The following is a 23,511-nucleotide window of genomic DNA, read 5'->3' as shown; positions in this document are numbered from 1 at the left end:
ATCTAGGAGCATCTGTGGGTTTGGTGCATTTATTTTTCAGTGTGGGTTGGTCATATGTCAGAGATTAAAGGGACTGGTAGCTTTGTCTGCGTAGCTGTGAAATAAGGAGAAGGACATTAATAGCAGCTTCAGATATGTTTTTAGGTGTCTACTTGGGATTTTGTGAGCATAAACAACTAGGTAAAAATAAGAATGTAATTATAAACTCCGATATGTCCTGAAATCAGTGCATGCACAACAGGGCATTTTCCAGAGCTGACTGGTGTGATACAAGGTAGTCTACTGTTTCAAAGATATTTTATGGCCTCGAAGCAACTCTGGGATGATATGAATGAGTAAAGCATCTCTATTTGAGTGAGTGTGCAAGAAGCTTTGATAGTTAGGCTTCATGAGTGCAAACATGAAACTAATTCTTGCCAGAGAAAACAAACCGCAGACAGAGCCACTCATGCACCAACTAGTTACAGTTTGCAAGGTTAGGTAAAGTTGATCAAAATGCCAGACAAAAAAATGTCATTAAGATCCAGTTAAGGATATAGACAGATACCGATTCCCAGGCAAGAAACTTCATTAAGGTACACTCAAGGTTGTAAACATATGTGAGAACTAAATTCAAACAACAAGATCCAAACACTGTCATCATTTACAATGTTAAATATTTGGAAATTAAAAGTTACTGCTAGAGCTAATATGGATTCTATAAAATTCATAATCATGTTTCAACAAACTGAACTGCTGCTCTTCATCATTACCTTACCTGCTGTTGCTTGTTGCGGTGCTCCCTGTCATGGGACACTAAAAGCTAAAAGTCTCGATGGGTTCCAAAAATTCAGCAAAAAGACAGCAATAGGCATTGAAAACAAAGCAGGTGCTGTTTATTCTGGAGTACCCTGACCCACAAGTCCTGAAGACATGGAGAATATTCTAAGGAAAATCTCTTTCAACTTGCCTTGTTCTTGTATGGGTCCAAAAAGGCCAGATTGGACACTCATGAAGATGGGCTGTTAAGATGGATGGTCCTTTGGTCTGAAGGAATATTGCTGCCATCACAGCATTCCCTGCAGTCACAGCATGAGAATAGGTGAGATCTCGTGTATACGGAAACTATGGGAAGCAGTGCACTGTCTTAGAGAATAAAAGATGCAAAACAAGTAATTAAATACAGAAACCTTGCAACTAAATTTCAATTGAAGGGTTTAGAAGGGGCATTCTGCTTCTAAAATGCAGTGTTGGACCCTTGAGATATTATTTAATTAGATTTTTCATTATAACAGAGTTGTGAACATTGTATTTTTCTCTTCTAGCTTCCATAGTGATTGGGAAATGGTGGTGTGAGATGGAGCCCTGCCTAGAAGGAGAGGAATGTAAGACGTTGCCTGATAATTCTGGATGGATGTGTGCAACTGGCAATAAAATCAAGACCACCAGAGTAAGTTGCCTTTCTGTCTATACCCAGGAGTTCTCAGTAGGAAAGGGAGTCACTAATGATTGCTCGCCCATATCTTTTCATCGTCGTTTCTGCCGTAGAAGTCTTAAAGGTCACTGCATACCTCCCCAGTCATCCAACACTTACTATTTAGTGGAAGTTCAGATGGATTCAGGCTGGTCAGCTGGGTCCAGGCTTGATAACCAGCAGGTAGGAGCTGCTGAATCGCCAGGTCACTTTCTTACAGATATTGTCACATCTGGATCACATCTGAGTGCCTTTCTGATGGCTAAATAGAAGAATATTAGATCAAAGGGATCTGCTGGATCCTACATCCATTCATCGGCTGTTCCAGGCCACATCTGCAACAGCAGCTGTAGAGGTGCTTTGTAGCATCAAACAAAAAAACAGTGCTGAGCACTCAACTCACTGTCTACATTCGAGGTCTTCAGAGCAGCTCTAGCCCCATGCACCTGTTAGTGACATACCTTTGAGATACTGAAGATTCAGGTAAAACAGGCCAAGCGGTGATGCCAACTTTCACCCTACATTGGTAGGAAAATGCAGAGATACAGCTGCAAAAAGAGCATGAATGAGCTGGCTACACTTCTCCCACTATGAGATTACCTTTGGGAAAAAAAGGTATGTTTAAAAAATGGATTCCAGTTTTTTTCTTGAATTGTGCAATTATTTCACAACTATTTTTTGTAAAACTGCTACCTATACCTACTGTATTCCACACATTAAATTATTTTCATGCCACAATTAATTTTTTTTCTACAAAAATTACACAGTGGTCAACTGAAAATATGTTTTAAGAATTAATAAATTTTGGTTTTCAGTGAAGTGGAAAATAACTTTCGAAACCAGCTAAATTAAAAAAAAAAAAAAAGTCAAGAATTTTTTCCCTTTTTTCCCTCTCTTTAAGAAGTTCTACGTATTCATAACCAGCTACTAATTCACAGGAATGTGAAGCTCGGTGTTATGATTTCCTGACTTCTTCCTTTTTCTACAGTCCTAACTTAAGCAATTTTTCATGTCTTCTAGGCCTTTCATTGAAAGAGTAGATTCTACCTCAACTAATCCCCATGCCATCTGAATTCTTTTCTTTCCCACTGTATGATATAACCTGGGATGAATGATTTGTATTGCAACCCTAGTTTCTTGAGCAGTGCCTTCTGGCATGCCTGATCTTACCACCACATTTAGTTAGTAGGATACTACTAGTTAGGAGGTTTTCTTTGTAGAAGGCAGTAAGTGCCCCCTGAAAACAAGATGCATGTTATCTCTTTGTCATCTCCCAGAGGAAAGGAGAAAGCATGGAGGGCACTGTGATTCCTTGACTCAGTTTCTTCCTTGCAGTGTCTTTGTGGCTGCAAACCACTCTGTGCTCACAACTGATCTGTCCACAGTGAAACACCACTACAAGACTGTGCCCTAAAGTACATGCCTTGCAGTGCAATCAAAAAGCAAAGCGGAAAATCCCCACAAACTTAGCGTATGTCCTTTTCCATTGAAGCAACATCTTTCTCACTGAATCGGAGAATTAAAATGGAAGAAAGTGACATTAAAGAAGCAATAAGCAACATGAAGTGTGTTATAGTTTTGTTAAATTACAATAATTCAGTACTGCTGCAGTCTGCCTGCAAATTACATAATTTAGGAATTGCATTTGCTTTTTCCCTGTGAAATTGTCCTGCTCTTAACTCCCCCAACCCTCATCATATTAACTAGTTTTAGGCGATAGCCTGCATCTAGAAGCAATTGCTAGAAATGTGGCAGCTTCATTAATATGCAGATGTATGGTCCAATCTATTCAGTATGCATCATTGTATTTCATTTAAATTAAATACTTAGGGTGAGTGCTCATAACTGAAAAAAATATTTCTTCATTTACCCACAGGAGTTATTTTAATTAGCTTGTGAGGGGAGTACCTTATGGTGCTGCTTCCAGTAGAATTTTGCTTTGTTGCTTTAAAATATCATTACAGAACCCAATTGACAAAGGCAACATGACATGATGTGCTTAGGAGTCGTCTCTTGCGTTTCCCAAGCAAAAAATCTTCTTCATAATCCCTGAAACTTTGCTAGAATCCAAACTGCTGTGTCAAATCTGGCAACATAAATGTAAAATAATAGAAGCAATCAGATCCTGAAAAACACATTTTTTTTGTCTTTGTTTTGTCATTTCAGATGGCATCAGAGAAAGGGATTACACTATAATCTGTATTGACCCCAATCCAGGCTGCAAGATTGGGCCATGTGTGTCTAATTTATGTACTTAAGGAGGTTAAGAAAGCAGAAGAAACAAGACAAATTAGTCAACATCCTAGATATATCTGTGGTGATTAGCCAAAAAGCTAGAGCAACTCACCATGGGCTGTAAAAACTGTTTTAATGAAGGCTTTTCCTCACACAAAAGACATGGACGTCAGGCAGCTGCTCTTGTCCTGACAGGGAAAACATTCATGTTTATGACTCTCAGGATTAAAATACCTATTAGTATATTCTCCAAGACCCACAGTAAATCACATATAAACGTCTCTGTATGTGTGTGTATATATATATATTTATAAGAGTGTATGAATATTCACAATATATGTAATTTTACACTGTAGCGTGTTACTTCATGGCTGGCTCTCAGATGTGATGAATACTGATTAGTATCAGAAGAACATGGACAACAGATCCAGTAAAGGCTTTTTGCCAGCATATCCTCCTTTTTATATATTTCTTTGTGTGTTTAGTCTTTCAGCATAGCTTTAACAACTAATGAAGTTGTTAAAGCCAAAGATATAAAGTCAGAGCCTCTGTAAATTCATTTGTTTTCTATTGATGGTCAGAGCAGGTGACAAACACTGGAAAGAAATCATTTTGTAATTCAATTTTTGGAGCAGTTTCAATGCTTTTTCTTTTTTCTTTTTTTTCTTTTTTTCCTCTATTTCTTAAAGAACATCAGTTTCAATGCTTTCCTTCCAAGTGTGGGGCTCTTGGAGCTGCACTAGGACCTGGCTGGAGATCGTATCACTACATTTCAGCAACTGGTACCAGGGGAAATGCAAGCATGGTCTCAATCTGCATGCTTGGAGATTGTGTCCATAAGGGCACTTAAATGCCTGTAAGAACCAGAGCTGCTGAAAACCATGAAAACATGGCTGTTCATACATCCCATGTTTTGCTACTTCCCATTTATCCGAGGGAGTTACTCACAAGCTCTTGATGTTGGATTGGTGTCTGTAAAATATCCCTTTTTATGTAATCCGTACTAATAACACCTCTAAATACTTCAACAAGCTGTTTTTCTGCTGATACTATTAAAGCGTTGAGCACCTGGGGACTAGCAGAGCAGGTCAGCTCAGAGCATCTCTTCAGTTTCACAGTCTGTGCCCTCCATTACAGCTCACCCACACCTCCCGTTCCCAGAGTAACACTTGTTTCAGCACACATTTTGCCATCATAGAAATGCAGACCATTTTAGGGTGCCCCAAGGGACCTGAGCATCATGTTTCTTAGCAGCCATTGTTCATCCCATGCTGCAGCAAATAGCAGCTGTGGTGTCTATGACCCCATGGTCCCTTGTCATTCCATACTCCTACACCAACCACACCAACACCTGAGGCAGTGTACAAACAAGAAACGGATGTATTCACCCCTGAGAGAGTAAACGCATCAGGGTCACTCATCAGTGGCAAACCAGGAGAGCAAAACATGGGAACTGGGGAAAGGCAGGAAATGGTAAATAAACCCAGAGTTTTATTTTCTGTTTTTAAGATATCCAACTATGTTAATAGGTCAAATGATTTCCCGGTCTTTTTAATTTAGAGTGCTGAAGAAATCCCTCTATTTTCATGATAACAGTCTCTGAAATTAAGAAAGATGTCAGTTCAACGCAGTAGAGCACAAGATGATAGTAAATATCCCTTGCTTCAAGATTACATTTCAACACATCACCCAGTGCTTAGCTAATGATTTCTAGCCCTGGTTTAATGCCTGAGCCTGCTCATATTCAAGTCAATTTGAGTTTCATTGCTGACCTAGTCGTCTAGCAAAGAGTTGGACCCCTTGTGCCATTCATCTTGTGTATCAGTGCAGGAAAGAAACAAAAGCCTCTCCTCGGGAGAGGTATTTTTGCTTCTGGTCATTTGTTCTTATTTCAGCATCCTTAAAACCCGTCTGGGCGGTGGTGTTTCCTCTTCAAGCCATTAGCATGCTTGCTCAGATCAATTGTGGTGTTAGTCATAAAGAGCAATGGTTTTATGGTCTGTTGTAGGTTGTGTTATCTCACCCAAGGTGAGTAGATGAAGTCAGTCAGACTTTCCGGTCTGTTACATGGCTAGTCATTCCCTATCCTACTGTTCTTTGGCTAAGAGAGTTGGTGTGGATCCAAATGAAAGACGGATCCATCTACATGTCTTTGTTTAGCAGAAGCTACTAGCATCACTCTGAGAAGGGGAGGGTGGAAGGCTAGGATGAGCATGGCCCCACGCACAAAGCTGTTGTACACCACCAGCCAAGGCAATCAGTGCACATCCAGCATCTCCCAAGGCACAGGCAGGAGCTCGCTCAGGGTGTGCCTCTTACACATCCTTAAATCCCTGCAGCCCCAAAAGAAAAGACCCTTCTCCCCCAAATATTGCAATTTAAACTCAGCTATATCATGAACAGGACAAAATGCCACAATGCCTGGGTCTGTCTTTCAGCTCATAACATATTTTATGTACTGATGCTTTTGCGTTTTCTTACTGCAGATCCACCCAAGGACCTAACAAAGTGCCGTCTGCAAGGAGACAGTGAAAGCCCTGGTGATTTATGAGGACAAAGTATTGAAAGTTTAAAACCATCTCAGCATTTACAAGCCAAATGGATTTCTTATTTGCACTTTGACTGTTTACCAGACAACAACAGTGGCTTTACTGTGTGAAAGCAAGTATTCGGTGGAAATAATGCCCCTGATTTTTGACAGCTGAAAATAAAAATGAAGAAAATGGTTCCTTTGTTAAAGTTTCTGAGATTGCGAAGTACAAACAACAGTCTAAGTTTGGATCTACAATTTACTTTATACCAGTTAAAGTATATATATAGAAATATATATATATTAATATATGATATTTTGAAATAAAAGCCTCACTCTTCAAGAAATTGAATAGTACCACACTTTGCTGCAGCTGCTGTAAATTTTTTTCTTCTTTTTTTGTAATGGTCTGGAAGATCCCTACGTGTTTCAGAGAGAAATGTGGCAGTGAAGAGGCAAAGCAAACCTGCTGCGGTACAAGGATGCCTAAAAGCTACACGAATCCTACCGATGTGGCATCCAGAGCTTCTGTTCCCTTTGGCAGAATGTTGAGGGCATTTGTTGTTCCACTTTGTGTTCTGGAGGCTTTTCCCCTTGTGCAATACTAGCATGCTGGCTTTGCTTCATTAACCATACTTGATTGATATATAGCAATGATAATTCTATCCTCTTTCAAGAAAATATTTTTAGAGCTGTTAGATATTCCATGAAGAAGAGATGGACAGCTACTGAGTGAAGTACAGTATGTATTAAAGGTTTATTTGGCAGAGTTTGGTAGACTGTGAGCTCCCTTCTTATTAAAGGTGTACTGTACATACAATGTCTTCAGACTTTGTATAGCTCATAGAGACTACAGTAAAAAAACAGTAACCAACTCTAAAGCTTTGTGTTGTTGGCTCACTAATTCTTTGAAACAACAACAAAGCTATTTCTTTACAGACCAACATGGGAGAGGGCTTTTACATATGGTTTGGTTTTTTACAAGCCCATTTGCAATTGGTGAACAAGCATTTCAGGTTAAGCAAATGTCTCTGTGGACACCTCGAATGCTTAGGCACATGCGCACACATGCCTGTCTGTGTGCTTTTATCCCACAGCACAGGTGGGAGAAAAACCTAAATTTAAGCTTCCCCTGTTGCAGGCCAGGCTAATTCTCATTGAGAGCATCTGCCACCAGCTAAAACACGCATATGGGCAATTCCATGGCACAGCAAATGCACATCAGTTTGCAGTAAGCAAACTGTGTCTAAACCACGTCTTAATTTCAGAAACAGTTTCTTTCAGATTAATTTTAATCTGTTTCTTGCTAAGGTGAATCAGCTGAGTTGAGATGCTCTTCAGCAAGGATGCGTCCACAGAGACATTGGTCTACTCACTGCGAGCAGTTTGAATTCACATTTCTAGCTCAGCTGTTGCTGCTCACCATGCAGCCTGGCTCTTGCATCGTTGAAGAAAGATCACATCTGAGGGCTGACATGTGCAAGCCAACTTCACATTCCCAGTCACTTTTGCGAGCAGTCCAATTAATTTCAGGGGGTTTATTCATGTGGAAAAGTATCCTGCTGTCACGCATAAGTCTGCACAATCTACCTTTCAGTATGCCCAATGCTGCTGAATCAAAAAGGAATAAGGAACTGTAAAACTTGTTCTATCCAGTACTGTTTAATTTCTTTAATGTTTCCAATTCCCTTTCACCCTGCTTACCTTGCCTTTCACAGGACCCCTTTGGCCATGCTGATCACTTCTAATCCAGCGCAGAGGAAGTGCTGCATTTCCCAAGCTAGAGTTGGTCAGAATTCTCACGCTAACTTTCTTTCTCCTTCAGGGCAACCACTTCAGTCCCTTATGCTTCAAGAGGCAGAAATTTGTCACTGTAATTACACTGTATATTAAAGCAGCTACATGATGTGTCACGCCATACTCCATGCCAGCTTTCTGTGATGGTCCTTGGCTGATGCTCACACTGGAAAAGGATATGGTATTTCCAAGTACCTCTATTATTTCCCCTTCAAAAAGACGTGAGAGTGAAAAGTGGTTAGGGAAGAAACTTATTTTTCTTCTGTGCACAGAAAGACTAAATAGGAGCATGTCATATGTCCTAGCACATAGAGACCAGTCTCACCTGTGGCCCAGCAAGAAGAACATGTATTTTCTGGCCACGGCCACTTGACTAAACCACAGAAGATACCTGGACCCTAGTCTATGTTTTAGATACGGTCTGCCGTAGCCATGTGTCCTTGGTCCCATCATCTCAATGAGGAGGGCACCACGGCCTGCCTGGTTATCCTCACATGGATGTGATCCCAAAATGAGATCTCAGACCAGCTCCAAGCTCACCTGCCACAAGTAAGGAGAAACTCCTCCAGAATAGATTCTTAGCAATTCTTCATTTTACTACAACAGCACTTAAAAAAAAACCCTCTAGACCTAGGAAGCCCTTGGTGCACTGGGAGATAGCCTCTGCCACCAGGCAATAAGTTGATTAAAAGCCAGGATGTGTATGTTATCATCCATTTAACAGCAGGAACTGAGGCACACAAAGGTAAATGGCCACTCAAAATCCTATTGGAAGGTATGGAAAATTGAGCAGAAATTTAACTTTGGTTTCCTTAGTCCAAGCCTACTGATAACCCCACACAGCAAACTAACCCATGGCCTTTTGTGCCCTTTGCAAAGCCTGAGTTATCACCACTGAGAGGTACTTACGCCATAGAAGTGTATCTGACATGGTATATCTATGAGTAGGTAACAATGCTTATGCCTGTGTTTATGAAATATGCCTGTTGAGACCGGGAAATATTAGACTTGCTAAAACATAAGAAGGAAATGTTGTCATTACCACAGCAAAGTTTCTTAGAGATGTTTATGAATTTTTTGTTGCCAGTAGGCAGCCTCAAATATCACCACACCAAATTCAGTAAACATCTGTGTCTCTTTGAAGTTGCTGCAAAATCTGCTCATGAAGTGTGGCACTGAGAAATTGCTGGTTTAATTAAAATGTTTTAGAGGGGAATTAAGGCCTTTGCAAAAATAATGACTAATAAAACGTGAAGTCAAATGAAGAGCCGGATGCAGCTAATCTTCATTGTTCCAGTGAACCAAATTAAAAACAATAGTAAAAAAAACAACCAGTTTGAAGTCACAATGATCATGTATTTCAGCGAGATGCATAGTAACACAGCGTGTAGCAGGAAGATGGCAGAGCAGCTTACCTTGGGCAATGGAAACACATGTATTTCAGTAGTGGTGTGAATGAGGGTCCACATCCTCATGAAAAAGTGACGGTCATGCCACTCTGCACAATGTTTAAATGTATTTACATCCATAGAAGACAAAGGTAAAAGTTCCTGCTAGACAGACATGCCAGGGAAAAAAAGAAAAGTAGTTGTAAATGCATCCAAGATCAATTTAGAGTTCTGTCAGTGTTTCTTCTTCAAATGTGTGAAAAAACAAGTTATGTAAATCTGAAATGTACAAGTTGAAAAAATACCGAAAAAGAAAAAAAGAGCTACCATCTGCCTATTGATTCAGAAAATCCAGATTATGTGCTTCTGTCCAAAAATCTGTGGTAATAAAGAGCTCAGTGTGGTATGAGTTACTTAACATTGCTACATGCTATATCTGAAGAAAAGACGCATGGAGTGAGTCCACTCCTATGGCAACAGTTATGAACAGCATGATGTGTACTTAAACTTGGCACATTACACGGAGAAAGGACTCTGATGGTGATACAGTAACTAAGGAGTGATGCTCTTATCAGACCTACTGATTGACAATTAACAGAGTTTACAGATACTTTCAGTGGTGTATCCTATTTTCACATCATAAAATTATCAGTTATGTTCCTAACTCTCCTCATTTGACACTTTTCTATTCTGCTGTATGGTCTAAATAGAATTACAGATCATAGAGAAGTTGTGGAGATAAACATACCTTGGCTTGGAGAGCACATCCATTTCATCTGAAGGTGGCAGTCTTTGTTTTTCCTTCAGTGGCAGGATGAATATTGTGGTGTAAAATGAGCTTCTCTTTCATCAATACTCAATTGCATCCCAGTAAGCAGGGTTTAGAGCTTGCCTGACAAAGAAATGGGTCATGCTTCTTTGCTTGGTATTCTATTTTTATTCTTTTTTTGGTCAGAGAAAAATAGAAACATATTCCACAAATAATCTTTCAGGTAGACAGAAGGAGATGTGTGTACAGGGCAGTTGGTTTAAGGCTGTCAACAATTTTTCTAGTTCACCGGTTTGAATTCAGATCATAGGCCTGACACATATTTATGGTTTCTGCTCTGAAATGCTCGCACAGTCAAACCACTTCACAAATATTTGTACTTTATAAAACTATGCCACTCTGAGGAAAAGAAACTGACTCTTCTGCTTTGCAGGTAGGAAACGAAGACTCATAAGACTTGAGACCTGTCTCAGGTTATCCTAAACAACTGCAGCAGAGCCAGCAATAGAACTGAGGACTCCTGGATTTTAGGTCATCATTGCAGATGGTTCATCAACAGCTCACATCAGTAAAAACTCACTGACAGCAGACCCTGGCTTTTAGATCAAGTCATAGAGAGCAGAATTAGGGTGCCTGCAGTCAAGTGTGGACGACTGTCTGCAAGAGCCAACTGCTCAGAACTTGCTTACCTCCCTTCAGCTGGGATTTTCAAACCACAAACGCATGGAAGACCACCAGTACACTTACTCCAACATCTGCTCCCACAGGGACACAGTGACACAGTCCTGCCTTAGTCTGGTTTCATGGGTCCTTAAGTATAAGTTGCTTTGAGCCTTTCAGATCAGAAGAGAGATGGAAAGAAAGCGCAGAAATGGCTTCTGTGATGGACTGAGAAACAAATGTAGCCAACAGTCCTTCTTTTGGAGGTCACGATTTCTCAGAGACGCCCATCAGATAGAACCATTTCATGTAAAAGTTGAACAGAGAAAGCATGCATTCCCCCACACCAGGAAGTGCCCGAACCAGCCAACAACAAGGACAAATGACTTGCCCTCAAGTGAACAGGATACTAAGCTGCCAAGGGAGAGGATACTACACAGGGCAACTAAATGAATGGGAAATAAAAAAAAATAATTTTATTTTTTGTCAAGTATTCATCTGTGGGAATGCTTGGAGATCTTTGATAAAACCTTTTACTGTTGCTTGACAAGTACCTTGAATTCCTGAGTGCAGCTCAGAAAAGTGCAGAGGTCTTTCTCACATGACAGGCCTGGGTATGACAGTTTTTCATTCAAGACTCATTGTCAGATTATTTTTGTCCTCTCACCATGTGGCAATGGTCAAATTTGTATGACCAGAAACAATATACATGTCTGAGCATCAAGTTACTAACCCACTTCCCATTGTCTCTCGTTTGCTTGCATTTTCAGATGGGTGTCCTTGATTCTGTTAGAAATGAAGGCTAGAGACCCACCCAGATTTGAGGCAAACTGCATATAATCTAAGGTATTGCTCAGGGGAATATGCAATTTCTTCCTCACACCTGCCATTCCTCTTCATGTCCTATTTCATTTCATTTTCATTTCATCTCATACCCTCTCTTTCATACCACTTAATTATTTTCATCCATCTCTATTCACTACTGCCCCACAGACAGAGAAAAGCAGCTATGCTGTCAGGACCCAGTTCAGGGAGCTGTCCCCCCAACAGCTGTGATTTATGTGATGATCTTTCTTGTCCTTTTTCCTATGTACTTTGGAAGGTGAGATCCTAACCTCAGTACAGCTGCTATGCCAGCAGCTCCTCGTATTTCACTGCCCACAACAGCAAACCACAGCTCAGGGCCACAGGGTCTCTCTCAGGTGTGCCCTAGTGTATAAAGCATATGCTACTGATACTTGATTTGCAGCAGAGAAGTTAATTGTCAGCTCCTCACCTTCACTGAACTTGCCCTGTTTGTTGCTTCTAGAGTCTTGTATACCTTGACCAGAACCAAGAAGTCAGCCACCGATTATTGGGAGCTTGCCATTAGTTTATGCCTCTGCAAGAGGACAATTTATCGCTGTTGATTTGATCAGACTTGAAATAGAGAATGAAGAACAGACCAAATGGGTGTTAAATGCACAATATGGGATCCAAGCACAGACATGTTAGGTTCTTTTGTGGGCACTTTTTTCCCCAGTGTTCTTTCAGTTACATTTCTTTTCTGAAAGACTCTACTATCTAGACTTGTAGAGCTTATATGCTATCTCGCGTAAAGCGGCCCAGAGTTTTTACAAATCTGGCACCAAGTCCCTAAAGCCCTACTAGTACCTCACAAACACTGATGTTAGGCAGAGAAACAGTTAGGAAATGCTACCAGCTGAAGGCAATGATCTCTCTGTCCTTCCTCTGCTTCAGAAAACTCCTCTCAACAATACCATCTCAGCTGTGCATCTAGCAGCAACCAACAGAAAGTACTTCTGACGGGATCACAATACGTCCCTTTCTCTATCACAGAATAAAGCTGTGAAAGGATAACAGGATTTCTTACAGTCAGTGCTATTCAAGATCCAGGGGCAAAATATGGAAGAGCAGCCTAAAACTTTAAAAATTGTTTAGCATATAATTGTCATTGATTTCTAGTCTGTGCTCTCCTCCCTTGATATACTCCACACATCTGCCTGGAGACTACAGTGATTCCACCTTGAAGCACCTCCTGTGGCTATACCATTCAAAACCTTGATGCTTGCAAAGGAGCCCCAAAAGCCAACCACAATACATTGAGTAGACCTCGTCAATGTATTGCTGTCTCCAGTTTCCCTTTCCGCTGCTAGCCCTTATACTCCCAACAGAATTTGACATGAATACCTATGAGAGAATTGTTCTTCAAAATTGTTGTGAGACATGAAGGTCATCTTACACCTGAATAATTGAGGCACTCATCTCTACCCACAGCCAGTTTCTTTCTGTACTCTTCATTAACCCACAGCTGCTCTATTTAAACCAATCTAATTAGTTCCTTACAATTAAAGGCAGTGGTTTGGGTAGAAAAATAAAAAGGGGAGTTCACAATAGGTAAAGTTCTTGATCAGGATTATTACTATTTTTCAAATCAAACCCAAAGTTTGCATAACAAAGATTTCTCAGAAGATACAGTCTATTACATAGGAAAACCAGTTGTTCATCACTAATTGGCTCCGTCCTTCTCAGACACTTTTTCACAGACACCTAGAATCTGATTTCTGAGCACTTGCAAGCCGAGCATTAAGGTAAATGAAAACTGAAGAACTGACCAGAAAGCAAAGATTACCAACCTTAACATTCAATTTATCAAAACCTTGCCATGACTTAACCACAGGCTGCTCTGCTGAAATACAGTCAGTTTCTAACTGCAGATCACGATTTTCTTCACTGCTTTACAAGTTAGAGGTTAGACTAAGTGTAGAACAGTACCCATGTCAAATACCCAGCACATCTCAGTGATAGCTTCCCTTACCTGCCCTGGGACACAGGTGAGCCCATCAAACATAACCAAACATCCACCAGTATGAATGATAGTGACTATTCAGTTTCAAGTTTATGCAGTACAGACACAAAATAGACTCGTAACAGGAGTAAATTGATACTAAATCCAGTGTCTGGACAGCAGAAGTTCCACATCTCACGGATTATTTACGTATAAAGAGAACATATGCAATGGCCATGTTGATAATTTCCCTAGGATTTAGAGAACTGAGCAACTTCAGCTTTACCAGCTTCATGGTTGCTTGATCTCACTACAGTAAACAGCTTCGTATTTTTCCTTTTCATGTTTTATCCTGAAGCAACAGAGCATTACATTAATTGACTTGTCTTATTAATTCAATAAGCTGCTTCCAAGATGAAATGCTTAGCTATGCTTGCTTGTTTTTGGCACTTTTTGGTTGTTGGAAGAAAAGCTTTAAGGCTAGAATGCTCTGATGTTTTCCACAGTTCACTGAATAATTTTATGCACTACTGAAGATTTGCCACATTTGGAATTACTGCAAACTGCTGCTTTTTCATCATATTATAATTTAATTCACACTTTTAGCATGATAAGAAAACATTTAACAGTTTGCATATTAGAGAAGTGTATTTGTTCTGCCATAAAGCTGTGGTTAAGAACTCATTATAGGTCATTCCTTTCTGGGATTTATAACTTGGACATAAGATGCATTTAGAAGATTAAAGATGACACAAAAGCCACCCCATTCAAATGAATTGTATGCAACAAAATTCAGTGAGAAAAAATTGACCTTGCTGTAAATATATAGCAAAAATAATTTACTGCAGAGTTGAATAAGATTGAGTTATTTCTACTATTCCAGCAAGTTACCAGAGAAGAGGTGAAGGTGTTTTAGACTCCAAGAAACTTGAATACCAATAAAGATACCACATGTTTCCTTAAGGGAAAAATACTCCTATAACTATATGGATTCTTAAATTCCAGCTTCTTTAGCAAACATGAACTCTAGGTTTTTCTTTCAGCTGGTGAAAAGGGTGATTTTTTTGGTCTGTGAACTGGGTGAAGATGAAATTTCTTTTTTTTACTGAGCTTATACTTTTTCAAGAACCTGGCCAGGGGCTTTCAATGCTCTTACCTTTGAAAACTCTCCTTCCATCCATTGCCTGACTCTAGCCTTGCCCATATGGTCTGTTTTGAAGCAAGGTAGAGCATTGTCATGGTTTAACCCCAGCTGGCAACTAAGGACCACTAAGCCACTCACTGATGAAACTGAGGAGCTGTGGCCACCTCCAGGCTCTCTGATGTGGAAAGGGGGTGAGTCCTTATCCACGACTGCTTCTCAACTTGTAGGTACTACAGCTCCCTGCTCCAGGTCATGGCACTCGCCAAAGTCCCTTACCGAGCTCCTGGCAACAGCGCTGCATTTAAGCTGCTTCTAGGGTGATGCTTGGCCTGGCCTGGGCTGCTGCAGGGAGCCAGGGATGTATAGAAATAGAGTAAGAGCCAGAATGCTATGAAAAGGAGTCAGTCCCTGGAGAACCAGGTCAGTTGTTCCTGCCCAAAGGGATAGGAAGGCATGTCTGCATAAACTATTCTTCACACACTCCCTCATCTGCAAGCTATGTTTTGTAACCCAGCAATAAGTCTGGCAGCTTGGTGCTCAAAGGTAATGCTGATGGTCAGGGCAGCAATTCCCACCAGCCCTGATATAGGTTGGTGCAGCGGGTGACAAACCTTCTCACCACAGAGCCAGTTACTCTCACTGCTGCAGTAAAACCAATATCTGGTAATCAGAAGGCTTTGAGTCAAAATAAAGACTTCCCTGCAGTGAGGTCCTATTTTTAAATGAAGGTTATTGATCAGGTTTCTGGCCTTAAGAAAAGAAATCAAAGCATAATTTATGCTCAGAGTGACCTGTAGGTGTTTGCACAACAATTAATACCCGCAGTGATGCTAATGCAGCTGGACACATGGCAATAGGTTTTCTTACCTTGAATCATTTTACCCTTACAGCCACTACCTCTAACTCGTCATTATGTGTCCCCATTCTCTGCAGTTCAAAATTATCACACTAAGCAAAGCTCAATGCACTGTTTAAATGAGTAAGGAACATCTGGTAAGCTGAGACTGCTGGGACTCCATGGACAGATAAAGTTGTAGCACTTTTCTTCTGTATATGGAAATGCATTGTAAATTAAATCTACAAATCGTCTGAAAAGGCACAGGTCAGAAAGGAGGAGGAGAAATAACATCATTTGTGCCAAGGTTAAATTCCATGCAGCGTAGCTTAAAGTCAGTGCATTTTCAGGTATTGTAGAGTTCACTCATTATTTTGGATTTTAATGGTTTACTAAAGGCACTTGTGATATCATATTTTTGCCTTCATAATATATATCCCAAATATATTACAAACCTAACAGATCTTGTGAGAATCAAAATATTTCTCTCCTAACTCTTTTTGGGTTTTTTTTTGCTTTCAATTGCTTTAAAGAAATGTGGGATAATGCTGAAATCTCAACCCAAGACTGAACCACTGCCTGCTGATCTACCTTAGTTAAAAAAAAACCAAGTTGTGCAGCACTCCATCTGCCGTGAAACATAAATGTCTTCTAACATCAATGAGCCGAGAGGCATGAACCACTTAGCCTGAGGGAGAAGGTGTTTCAGCAGGGTAAGCAGCAAGGAAAGCCTCAAAGAAATGGGTGACGCTCCCTTTCAGCTCTAGCTGCCACAGCACTGAAGGCCAGCTCTCCACAACTGTTAAATTCCTGCACAGCCTGATAGCTCCTGCTGTGTCTCCTCTTCACCTTTGCTTCCATGCAGAGAGATTGAACCCCTGGGAAGATAAGAGTCATTTTTGTTAGTGCTACTCCGTGGTCAGACATCCTCCATATCCCACTGTGCCAGGAGGTGATGTTACCATACCTGGAGGTTATCACCACCTCCCTGCCAAAGATTATCTGCACAGATTAGGGAGTATATGCATACATTGGTAGACCTGAGGTCCTTGCAGGAAGTCACTAAAAGATGGTGGGACTATAATGTTCTACAGAGCAGAGCTGCATCTGGAAAGCAGTGATGCCATAGATGTGCCAGTCAGCACCGATACCCATCCTATCCCATTATTCCCATCGCACATGAGACCATGTGTTTACAGAACATTCATGCACATTTTGGCTTTCACATTTCAAAGGGGCAAAAGGCATCTGGGAGGGCTTTCACATTTCAAAGGCATCTGGGAGGGCACAGCCTATGTCTGTATCACCATTTTCTGCCAAAGCCCAAAACCCTTTGTTCCATGTAAAACTGTACATAAGGAATTATTCTGGCACACCTTACAACTGCAGCCCAAATGTCAAATGGGATTAATATGAACCAGTAGGACATTTCGAACTGTAAACTCTGGAACAGAGCTAATAACAAAAGACAAGCAGCTTTCAACACAAGGTAGGGTTATCTCAGGTCACTGTAGATGAGTAGTATCATTTTAAAAGCCCAGAAGGAAAATTTAAGAAAATATCTCTCAGAAAAATCCCTGCGCTTGTTACCATTTCAGGAAAAAGCATCATGAACGTTACACCTTTGTCTTGTTGGTGTCATAATGGTGCAAAGTATACAAGAAGGTTGAATGCTAATTGTTTATTGGGTGTTCTGTGATATACCAAGGTGGATACAAAGGAAGAGGTTGAAAGGGAATAAACGATGCTTTTAGATTTCTCCTTTTCAAGAAATCATTTAAACAGAGGCATGAATAAAAGGAGTGGCAGGACTGAATCTACAGATGGCTCCGGTGTCAGGGAACATTTATCTGAAAGCCAATAAAAATGTGGCAGTCTACTATTTTCCCAGGCCATATAACTTCATCTTGATGACTGCTTTGACATAAGACAATAATCAATGTAGAAGGGCACACCTCCTTTTTAGCACAGCAGTGGGCACCAGGAATACAACACTGCCATGATGGCACATGCTCTCCCACAGCTTCCTTCCCAGTGCTGCTGCTCCTTCTCCACCCCCTGTGCAGTTCCCCCAGGTAATAACAGTTTTGTTGCACTGTCCATCTGACTGCCCCAGCCTCTTCCTCCTCCTGTCCCTGTTACCTTCATGTGGCTCATCATTGTGGCCAATCCCTTTCTGGACCTGCTGGTGCCATTCATCTCCTCAGCTCCCTCAGGAGCATGTGCCAGCACCTCACTGCCCTGTATGCCAAGAAATTTCTTCTAAAAATCATCCTCATTCACAAGGTACCCTAGCCTGAATGTTGAAGGACCTGGCTAACAGCTGCATCTCCCATCCTCAGGATTCGGTACCCCATGTAGCAATGTCCTTCTCATCCTTCTTCCCTCCAAATGGAGAGCTCCCAGCCCAGACCCTTGATTTGTTATTGTGTCTAGGGATATATTAGTTTCAAGCTACAAGCCCCAAATCCATCTAAGGATAATCCTCAGATTTGTGCCTGCAAATTTCTCAGCACATGACCCATCTCAGGAGATCCTTTACCTTTCTGAAGAAGATGCAGCCCTGGAGCATATATTTTCCTTCCCCAACACACAGATCTGCGATTTGGACCAATACAGTTTCTATTCCTTTGAACAGGGCTCAAAGCAGCTGAGGAGAAAGGAGAGCAAAGATGCCCCATCTCTGGACAAAACACATCTTCTGGCTCAAAATGAGGTCTGACATTCATTTTGTTCCAGCTGAATGCTATAAAGGATGGTTGAGAATCACTTTGCAGTTCCCTCATATGAAATGATCTGAAGTAGCTGATTAATACTAATCAATACCCAAGGGCAAAGTGACTGGTATTAATCTAGCTAGCCTCTCAATGCCTTAAAAACAAGTCCAGCCTTTGTATATTCCTAGGCGAAGGAAATCAAGCTAGAAACAAAGTGCTTAAAAAACCACATTTGTCAGACTGATCCTGTTTAATTAAACAGGAAATTGCAGGGCAACTAAATCAATCTTTACAAAGAAAAGCTGTTTCTCTGTTTACAGATGAGAAACTTGTGGTGATTTATCTTTAAGAATGTAATTGCCTAATGATTAATAGTGACCAGAGATAGTCAAAGAGAGGAAATGAGGAACAGGAGTGACTTCTCTTGGTGTGTGTTTGAATGAACCATGGCAGAAATACATGCCACTGCCACGGTAAGTACTAAACAACCAAAATGTCCTTATTTATACGAGGAAACTGCTGTTCTTCTAGTTTCTTCTTTTGTCACAGAAGTTATCAGCACTAGAGAACTTCAGATGTGCTGGTAGAACTTTGGAGATTTGGGTCCAGATATACTTTTGGGTTCTTTTCTTTCTGCTCAATATAATACAAAGTCAGATTTTCACCTTCACAGTTCTCACCTAGGCCCAATGCCTTTTTTAATACCAAACTGTACAAAAATAGGTGTTGGCTACCCAGGTGTGAGATTTGCTTGCTTTGCCCAAGTTTAGAGCAGACTTGGAGCTGCTGCTACATGTAGTAGGTACATTAGGCTCTCAAAAGCAGAACAGCTCTAATGTGCTGGTCCGCAGGCAGTCTTCAGCTGTCCATAGACAACCTACAGCTGCGTAAAGACTACCTATAGCTGCCTATGCTGTGTCAGCACGTCAGGGCCTGGTACATGCCAGTGTGTGTATACACACATCTCTGTGTATACATAATGGTGTTGGGTAGCCTTAAATCTGAATATATTTTCTTTATCATAAAGACAGTATGAAGAAGCCAGAAACAGCTCTTATTGTTCCTAAAACCAGATAAGAATTAATACTTGAGGAATACTTGGCCTTCAGAAAAATCTATCATCTTGCTTAAAAGGACAGCCTGTGCTTTTCATAACACAATCAGGGTCTTCTTTCAGCCATTCATCTCAGGATATCCTCCAAAATATAGATCACAGGTGACAGGATAGACAAATGAGCATGTCAGGGCTATTTTTTCATTATTTATTATATTATTTAGTTATGTGCTGAAGTATTTCAGCCTGACAAAAGCAGTGTGAGTAGACAGCAGCGTGATTTGATTGTTCAGAGAACAGCTAGTTCACAGATAGCTTCTAATAAAGCTGCTTGTTATATCACTAATGCAGCATAACTTTCCATTTTAAGGATCCTTGCTATCTCACAAGGTCTCTTCATAAATTGCCATTTAGTTCTGTCACTGTCTATCAGCTCTGTGGTTTCCAGGAATGACTGTTGGATGATATAACTGCTTTCATTAAAAATAAGGGTTATTTTCAGAGTCCAAGTCATATATTTTGGGGCCTTCTCTCTGAGATATGTCTAGACCATGTCAACAGAACCTTACTGTCCAGTTAGCACCACCATGTTTCAGGTGCCCAACACTCATCACATCTCAGGAGCTTCTGGCACTTACCTGCCCAGTCTGAGGAACAGGAGATGCAGCTGCCTTGTGCTGTAGCTCCAACATGGTTAGGTCTCCCCTAGGAAGCATGTCACAAGGCTGCCTCATTGTCACAGCTTAAACGTATGCTGGTTTCCTGAGGTGCTGCTGCTGGTCGCCATCTTCTTGCTGAAGCTGAGCTGTGATGCAATGAGGAATGCCGGAGAATAAGCAGAATCACACAGAATGCTGACTTTGTAAACTCAGATGCCTTTACAGGAAGTATTGAAATTTCCCTGTATATTTTCAGGAAAAACATAAATTCCCCAGGATCTGAGAAAAGAGCCTGGAAGTGAGGTCCTCCCTAGGTTGAAGACTCAGACGTCATCTTGCTTATTCCCTTTTCCTGACTTCACTGATTTTCTGTCTTAACTCCACAGTGTCCGAACAGGAAAATGAGCAGGTGGTCTCCCATGCCTCCTATCTCCATGCAATCTGATGTAGAAAACACTGGGCTTTGAAGCTATATGGTACCTAAATGAGGACAGAAGTAAAGTGTCCTAAATACTTCTGCAGTATATAACCCTTGGGGTTGCATCCTGATTCTGAATAGTACCCTAAGCGCAGGACACCTGTGATAAAGGCAGGGACTGAACTCAGATTAACTGCATGTCAGTGCAGGACTTCAACCACTAAATACCACTTTCCACTCCAAAGCATATCTGCTCACAGCTTTCCAAGAGATAAATTAAATTTGCTGTTCAACACTGACAGCTAGCAGGGCTTAGAAACGTGGATTTCTCACACAGAAAATAACAGGTACTACAACTGCAAAGTGCTGGCAGGACAGTAAGACATCCTCCCACCTCCAGGATTGCATTTGACCTTTTATCAAAGTAATATCCTTGAATTTAAATAGGAAACAGATGTTGCCAGTATCTTCTGAAGGGAAGGCAAAAGGAGGCACTGCTGATTTATCAGAGGAGCAGCACATCGTTGGCTGCTGAGTATGCAGCCAGGCTTCCCAAACAGCACTTTGAAGAGGGCTCTGTTCATGGAATTACATGCTCTGCATGTAATTCAGACTAAAACCACTCCTCTGTGGGACTGAGTGAGTGATGTGAGAGTTTAATGAGTCATGATGCAATTCAAGAGCATCTGATAAGGTCAGTAACAGCATCCTCTGCAGCTACATACAGAAATCTCATTGCAGACACACACAGAGAAGTTCCATCCATGCTATCCCACTCTCATCAAGCAGATTAACAGATGGAAATGATTTCTATTTGTTTAGAACTGGTAGAGGGGAGGATAAGACAGTAGACTTTTAATGAGCTGTAGGTTTTTGACTGCTCATAAAGGCAGGCAGAGGTCTCACAAACCAGTTAGAAAGAGCTGATTAGTGAAACCTTATGGTTTAAGCAAATGAGGAATGTGCATTATTACTTTAAGGGGGCTTGCACTGAGATGAAAATTTGAAAGACTAGTAAAGCTTCTGAAGGAGGTGTCTTAAATTTGCCCAGCATGTAAGAGGACTAATATTACATGTGTTTCACTATTTTGCTGTTGTAGCTGAACCAAAGCAACATACTGCTTATTTTTTCAGCACAGTCATGTTTCATCTGCACCTCTAGCAAGACAGTTCTGAACCCAAGAGTTAATGCTCTTTCCCTAGGAAAGTGCTTTGCAAGCATTTCAGTCCCTTACATTAAAGCATACGTTATTCTCTCAGCTACATATTTTTTCCCCATTTCCTTTAAATGACTCAAAGAAAATTTGCTCTCAGTCTGTTGCAGAAAGGAATGCATCTGGCTTTAACCCATAACCTTTTTGTGCTTTACTGATTTTATGGGCTGCTGGCTGTAAGGCAGACTCACATTTTAGAGCATCTATCTCCATAATTTAGAGATGGTCATAAAACACTGTTCAAGCATATCAGCTCTCTTTTCTCATAGATCATTTACTGATTATTTATAAGCAGCATCTTAGCTACCTGTTTGATGACTGCTTTCATTACTATGCCTCCATATGAAGTTAACTCAGCTAGACTAATATCCACAGACTGCAGTATAAATTCCCTATTAAATCCTAACCCTTGTAATTATTCAATCCTAAATACTCATTTCTTCCTCTGTAGATTCCAAAAATATTTAGCACATGAGAATCTCACAGCCACCCTCATTGATCCCCTGCCACCACTCAATTGAATTATAACACCATAAATGATCTGGAGGCTATCTCAGAGGCATCTCATACAATTTTCAGGGATGCTGCCTATTGGGTGACCTATTTGGAGAGGTGCAGACAGGTTTCTTGGGGTTTTCTTCAAGCTGATTATCTCCATATTCTCTGATGGACCTTTCCTGCAAAAGCATTACCAAATTAAAAAAAAAAGTGCTAAACTATTTCATTTCTTAGCAGTTGGTCCCAAACCAAATTCCCAAGGTGGAGAAATACTGAGCAAAACAAAAACCTCTGGAATTGAGAGTGCCAGGACAGCAAAGTGTTTTAAGATGGAGATCTGAATTTTTCAACTAAAAACCATCTTCAGGAAGCGAGTGGATTATGGAGACTGTGCAGGAAGCCAAATGCAGAGGGCACTTATTGCCAAGTACCTTCTGGCATCCACAGACATAATCTCCCAGAAAATTTCCACCACAGATTGATGCTTCACATTTACAGCCAGAAACATGGTTGCTTATCTGAATTAAAACTTCCAAGGGCATTAAGGCTAATCTATTGGCAGCAGTGGGTCTGCACTTCAGGTAGATGGAGTACTTGTGCTGTATTGTAGCCCTGCATCCACTCAGCAGAAGGCATTCAGAAAATTGCTCTTCTCTTTGCTTACTCAGCTGCTGGGTGGATGCCTGCCACACTTGTAAGACAATAAACTCCATACAGGAGCAGCTCCCCATCCCAGCCACATACCCACAAGTGCTATTGTATTAAGCAGAGCTCTGCAGAGTGGATCTACACAAAATGCATCTCCTTTTGTTATCAGTCTGCACAAGTCTGCAGATGACATGAAGCTGAATGGTGATGCTGACGCACTGAGGGGGCAGGATGCCATCCAAAGGGACCTGGGCAGCCTCAAGAAGTGGGCCCATGTGAATCTCATAAGGTTCAACAAGGTCAAGTACTAGTCCTGCACCTGGGTTGGGGCAACTCCTGTGCCAATACAAGCTTGGAAATGAAGAGATTGACAGTACCCCAAGGAGAAGGACTTGGGGGTACTGGTGCATGTAAAGCTGGACATGAGTGGACGGTATGAACTTGCAGTCCAGAAAGCCAGCCACATCCTGGGCTGCATCAAAAGGAGAGTGGCCAGCAGGTAGAAGGTGCCCCTCTGTTCCGTTCTCATTAGACCTGACCTGGAGTACTATGTCCAGCTCTACAGCTCTCAGTACAAGACATGGGTCTGCTGGAGCAAGTCCAGAGGCAGGCCACAAAAACAATCAGAAGGATAGTACACCTCAGCTCCATCCAAACAGTATTGCTGCTGTTTTCTTTGTTAAACTGGAAAGACTGTCAGCCAC

General features: G+C 41.1%; 1 protein-coding gene across 1 annotated transcript in view; it reads left to right on the top strand.

Moving 5' to 3' along the window:
* Positions 1-9,278, top strand: part of TAFA1 (TAFA chemokine like family member 1) — a 223,865-nt gene extending 214,587 nt beyond the window's left edge. Inside the window, exons 4-5 of the mRNA XM_061455773.1 lie at positions 1,305-1,429; positions 6,175-9,278. Coding sequence (XP_061311757.1) covers positions 1,305-1,429; positions 6,175-6,192 — 143 coding nt within the window. The 3' untranslated portion in view covers positions 6,193-9,278. The remainder of the gene's footprint in view (positions 1-1,304; positions 1,430-6,174) is intronic.
* Positions 9,279-23,511: the final 14,233 nt, after the last annotated feature.

This window comes from Pezoporus flaviventris, unplaced genomic scaffold (assembly GCF_033815535.1).
Source record: "Pezoporus flaviventris isolate CSIRO_AGI_PZ_B2104156 unplaced genomic scaffold, CSIRO_AGI_Pfla_v1 ptg000021l, whole genome shotgun sequence".
Classification (NCBI taxonomy): Eukaryota; Metazoa; Chordata; class Aves; order Psittaciformes; family Psittacidae; genus Pezoporus; species Pezoporus flaviventris.
The sequence above is the reverse complement of the archived record's forward strand: the minus strand, read 5'-3'. Positions and strand labels throughout refer to the sequence as shown.